At 41.5% G+C, this 6,097-nt stretch overlaps 1 protein-coding gene across 1 annotated transcript in view; it reads right to left on the reverse strand.

Moving 5' to 3' along the window:
* Positions 1-6,097, reverse strand: part of OTOGL (otogelin like) — a 170,165-nt gene that overhangs the window by 155,942 nt on the left and 8,126 nt on the right. Inside the window, exons 4-6 of the mRNA XM_019543930.1 lie at positions 4,242-4,308; positions 2,424-2,522; positions 1,388-1,542 (exon numbers count right to left, since the gene is read on the reverse strand). Coding sequence (XP_019399475.1) covers positions 1,388-1,542; positions 2,424-2,522; positions 4,242-4,308 — 321 coding nt within the window. The remainder of the gene's footprint in view (positions 1-1,387; positions 1,543-2,423; positions 2,523-4,241; positions 4,309-6,097) is intronic.

Below are 6,097 nucleotides of genomic sequence, written 5' to 3' on the forward strand. Positions count from 1 at the left end.
GAACATCTTTTGGGTGATAGCTGCCCAGATGGCCAGGCAGGGGGTACAAATGGCAGTAGTGCTGCACAACGGCCAACCCTGCAACTGCAGTCCACTGGCAGCTAGCCCAGAGGGTCAGATGCCTCTACTGGCTATGTAGTCTCCATCTGAGTCTGGCAGGTGCCCAGCAAGTCACAGCCAGGCAGCAGCCCCCACTGCCAGATGTCTGCATTGGGTAGAGGGTGCAGAGAACTCTCAGGGCTCCTTCAGCAGTCCAGCTGGCACAAGGGATAGTGTCCCCAGGTACCTATTGGCTGGGCTCCAGAAGCTCCTGAGAGCTAGTACAGCCTAGGTGCTGGCCCCAGGCTCTAGCTCCCGCTGGCTGAAGATCCGGGAGGAGCCAAGCATGGTTATTTTGCCCCAGGTGGCACAATTTGCTCCACAACAAAATGCATGTCCGAGCACGTGTACTGAGGCAAAAAGCCCCAGCTCAAATTTGCACCAATTCTATTTGAGCTGCTGCAAGTGCACATACTTGCATGTGTGGACGTGCCCTTAGAGGCTCCAAAATCTGAGGTAAGTGCTGTAAACATAGGTATCTGCTATGTAAAGGGACACCCTCAACTACCAAAAGGAAGAATTTATTAACTTAAGCCAAGGAGAGAGTCTAGGATTATGAATCCCATTCTAACAGGCAGTTCCCGGAAACCCATCTTATTACTGGATAAATTAGACAGCTCCTTGCTCAACATGCTGGCCTTGTAAATTCCATTCTGAGATGCCTAACTCTCTCCAGGCAATGCATGAGGTGCTTAGGCACTTCACTCAGAGCTGTGGATTCCACTGAAGCAGTAAGGTACCAAAACATTAGCTGTTGCAAAGCTCAGTATTGAAATGCCTACACTGAAAAGTTCTTCTATGCATTTAGCTTTTAATGGTCAGAGGTGTTGTAAACCTCAAAGCCAACCCTGTGTCATACATTCCACATTCCTTAAAGATCAATGCAGTTAATGGAATAATATTTCCGTCTGTCAATAAAACATCTAAATCTATGTTCTACCTCAAAATGTACCATCACCCAGATTGAAACTGGAGATGCTAATGACAGGTAATTCCACTTTACTCAGGAATTCACTCATTTCTCAAGTTCACTGACATATTCTGGCATGCCAATCTTTCCTACAAGCACTGGCCAACAGGAGAAATTAGGGACAATTTTTAGACTGGAAGGAGTAGGAAATGTTTTAGTGTATTGCATTACTTAAAGATTAATTATTGTACACATGCTTAGACTCTTTCCATCAGCATAAATAGTGAGTAACTTGAAATATTGTTTTTATTTCAATAAAAAAATAGTTCTGTATTTCATTAAAAACACAAAACAAAACAAAAACACCCTCACACTTACCCATACAGTGTAATGAGGTTCTGGTGCACTGCAGTCTTTTGCAAAAATATAGGAACAATTTCCTGGGAAGTAATAATAGTTGCCATCAAATGTTTCAAAGTTATACTGTCCCCAGGATTTGCAAATTCCATTTCGGTCCTTACCAGCATTAGGTACTGGAAAGAATAAGGTAACAAGTACATTAAAAACACAGCAAATAAAAGAAACAGCAATGCCATTGGCATCTACAGAAAATATTGCATGTTAGGTGAACATACATCAGACAAAAAAATAAGTTCCTTGATAAATCATTGATCAATGATGAAGCCATTAAGGAAAATACCCCTCTTGGATGATATCCTGACCCCACCAAGTCAATGGCAGTTTTGGGTGGGTGATAACCTTTTAATTATGAAGAGGGATGAAGTAAGAGATTACAAACATACTATGTCCAAAATCATTTCGCTGAAGGCTGAGAAACCGGTTCAAATTCAATAGCAGCTTTGACCTAGTTCCTCAGAAGGTGGATGGGGAAAAAAAAACAAACTTAAATCAGTGTAGCTGATTTAGGCCCAGCTTTAAACTCTCCTTCCATGGCTGCTGTAATAAATACCAGAACCAGGCACCCTGAGGAGTCAGGACAGGACAAGAAAGTTCCAGGCCAGGTCTACTGCTGAGAAATTTGTTCTTGCTGCTTCCTACATAGAACAGCCATGAAATCTGGGCCACTGAAATAATTTGGAAGTCCTGTTTTCCAAAGATGCATTTAGCCATTGTTAGCGGAAGTGCAGTGTCCTTTCTAATTAATACAGTTAAACGGTAATGCATTAGAATATCATAGCAGGCATCAAGTAATATAATACAAGAATGCTTGACACTAGTCTATACTCCCATACTCTGAGCACAGAGTGTGAATCATCTGGCCCCTTGGGAGGATTACAGGTACATTATAAAGGGAATTGCACACCTGCTCTGACCCAGTATTAGGTTAACAAACTTTCCCTAAAACTGTAGTCTAACTTGCTATTTAGTTCCTTTGTTTGTTACTGAAACTTACCAATCTGGCACCTTTTCCCTTGAGCCTGAAATGTCTGACAGTCACATGCACCTGCTTCTGTACAGGTTGCTCCATTAAGGCACTCTTGAGGACATGTACCTGTAAGCAAACATAGCTGCCTTCCAGTATAATGAATCCGCTAAATAAATTTAAGTAAATGTTACTACTGTTAACTAAAACAGAACTGGCTTCATTAGCTAAAAGTTTAATCTGCAGTGATCCTTCCATTTACTCCATTCCATATTTTGGATTACTTTGTTACAGGATAGCTTGAGATTTATAAACTAACAAGAGAGCAAAAGGGCAGCCTCCTCCCAGTAAATGAAAGTTCAAGTCCCCATATAAAGAAACCAAATCCCAGTTGGCTTATACCAGAAATATACAAGTATACACAATATACCTGCAGTTTATACGCAATGAATAAATTCAGCACAATCAGTGCACATATTTAGTTCTCGTTACTGAGTGTTAAAATGAAGGATTTATGCAAGCTATGAATCCCTCTGAAAATAAATGTATGCAGTCAAAACAGCTATAAATAATCATCTTCATATGCTTAAAAATGAGTTAAATGGTTTAACAGTTGATTGGTGTCATACAGCTGTCTTGCTTTACATTATAGGTGGTTTAGCAGGATTTTGAAAAATATGTATGTGATTTCTAAACATAGTTTCATTAAACAGAACAACATACAAACTTAAAAAACAACCACCTCCTTTTTTCTACTGGCCTTATGAAGAGAGATTGGTCTAAAACAAAACTCCAGATCTGAATCACACAGAGTTTGGAGACAGAGACAGGGAGAGACAGAGGACCGGAATCTAAACCTAGATCAAAATATTGCAATTTGCTTTTTTCTACAATGGCTAATGTTAAGCCCTATATCCAAACATCTTTGGGTCTACCTGGATTAAAAATTCTCCTCTGAATTCTGAAGTTCAGGAACATCTTTAGGTAAGTGTGTACACATGCACATAAGTGAACGAGTGCGTGTACACAAATATTCCTTTTAAAGGAAGCAGAAGAATCTTAGGTCTTGTATTTTTTCCATTGAAAACTATTTTTCAAATGCACATAAATACATCTACATTTGAAAATACAAGCAAGGAGATCATAGTCTCTCTCACCTCTGTAACAACTTACAAAGAAAGACTTTAGAGAAGCTTAAGCTGCACCATATGTGTATTCATGTTTATGGAGAGGATGGGAAAATACACTGTGTTCAGGTAGTTAGGTCTGGTCTCAAGTGGAGTATCATTGTTCAGCCTCTTTGATCAGATTTCTATGCAGGAAACTAAGAAACAAAAGGTGCGAGCATGTCTATTGCAATTTCTGTGAAGTCTCTCCATTAACACTGAACTGCCTGAGATGGCTGTGTTTGAAAAATACCCAGAATTTTCTAGAAGCATCTTTATGGTGCTCATCCAAGAGTCACTGCTACGTAAGCATCCCATGCAACAGCTACTCAATTTGCCAATGTCCAAAACTTGGAAACAGGATGAAACAAACCAACCCAAAAGAAACCTGGGGTAGAAATTAATTTAAAGCAATGAACAATTTTAGTTGAGGAAATGCTATAGCATTTTTCTTTAAAACAGAGAAGTTAAAAAAAAAAAAAGCACAGAAAATAACCATTTTCTATGATTAAGCAATTCAGAAATACAAGTTACCTAATGCAATAAAAATGAGATATTACCAAGTTATCTATCATGAAGAAAGTGCCATTAAGACTGATACAACCTTAGGTAAAATGAGATAGGTTATAGATGCGGGGCACTTTACCAAAATCCTTTCAAACAAGAAGCTATCAACACTGACCTCCTGATGGACCTGGACTCTGAATAAATGGCCCATGAAGTCGAGATTGAGGGGAAACTGTTTCAGTCTATCAAAGAAACAAGAGAGGCAAAAGCAGAATATTAATATTTGTGAATAGTCTGACTGGTACAAGCCAGGGGGTTTTGCAGCAGTTTTAGGAAATGATTTTGCATCAATGTAGAGCCTTTTATCCACAGATTTCCAAAACGCTTTGTAAACAAAAGGTGAAGTTACTTCCATGGCCGAAATGAAGCCAACACTGGGATGCAACACAGTGATAAAGTTACCGCTTTTCCTTTTTGTGATTTGCCAGCACAGAAATAGCAGATTTCTGACCGAGGCAGATACGCAACACTTGCTTCTTGGTATCTCTCCCCTCTCCCACTTACTACCCCACGGTCAACAAATTTGCTGCCCTCCCTGACAGGGCTGTTAAATGGTGATGACTTCAATTTAGGATTTTGCTTTTGTAAAATGCAAAATCCTACTTCGACATAACAAGTGAAAAGTTTGAAAATGACCTTAACATTTACCTCAGGTAAGGGACAATTCTGATTTGTCCCTTATCTCTGTGAGTTGCCAGGAACATTGGATAGGAAGGGACCTACCCTACTTGGTCACCAAGTTTAGTCCTCCGATATCACAGGTAACCATAATTTCATCCATGAACAGAGCATGGTCCATCCTATAACTAGATTTTGGCTTCGCTACTCCCATGGAGAGCCTGGAACCTTATACTGGAAAGTTGGAAACTTAATCTAATTTCTAGCCTCAATTTGTTCATTAGCATACAGTAAAATGTGGATACAGCACAGGGTTAGGTTTCCTGCTCCCCTTTGAAGACAAGGGCTTTTTAATTAGCAAGGAGTAGTTCAGGACTGCAGAGGTGTTCCAGCTGTTTTCTTGAGCTTTTATTTCAAAGGCTACCAACCTGTCTGTTCAGCTGTGTCCTAACACGGATAAGATCCAGCTGATGGAAGCTGCAGCACCCTTTGAAATCAAAGCCACAGCAAACAGTTTCATAGTTTCTAGGGTCGGAAGGGACCTGAGCAGATCATCTAGTCTGACCCCCTGCCATGGCAGGAAAGAGTAACGGGGTCAAACGACCCCAGCAAGATGTTCATCTAACCTCCTCTTAAACACCCCCAAGGTAGAAGCCTGCACCACTTCTCTTGGAAGTTGGTTCCAGACCCTAGCCGCCTTGACCATGAAGTAGCGTTGAGTAGCTCACCTTAATTTGGCAACCTACTGCAAATTAAATAGGTTGTAAACCACCTCATATGAATGGTCCAGGTTCCACTACAGATCCAGCTGTTCTTCTACCAACCCCTGGCACAGCTTTATGACCACTCGTGGTGCTCTGGTGTGGTGCCAGAGGACTGGAAGAGGGCCAACATGGTTCCCATCTTCAAAAAGGGGAAGAAGGAGAACCCAGGAAACTATAGGCCAGTTAGTCTTACCTCGATCCTAGGCAAGCTGTTTGAGAAAATTATTCTGGCACACAACCCCAAGGGGCCAGCAGGGGACTGCATGCTTAGGGACAACCAACATGGGTTCATCAGTGGCAGATCCTGTCAAATCAACCTGGTGGCCTTTTACGATCAGATCACCAAATCATTAGATGCAGGGGTAGCAGTGGATATAGTCTTCCTGGACTTCTGAAAGGCTTTCAACACAGTCTCTCACCCCATTCTCATTAAGAAACTGGGGGACTGTGGTGTCAACACCCACACAGTCAAATTGGTCACCAACTGGCTGGAGGGCCAAACCCAGAGGATAGTGGTGGATGGGTCCTTCTCAACCTGGAAGGACGTGGGCAGTGGGGTTCCGCAGGGCTCGGTCCTCGGGCCCGCACT

This window comes from Crocodylus porosus, unplaced genomic scaffold (genome assembly GCF_001723895.1).
Source record: "Crocodylus porosus isolate Cpor-Errol unplaced genomic scaffold, CroPor_comp1, whole genome shotgun sequence".
Lineage (NCBI taxonomy): Eukaryota > Metazoa > Chordata > Crocodylia > Crocodylidae > Crocodylus > Crocodylus porosus.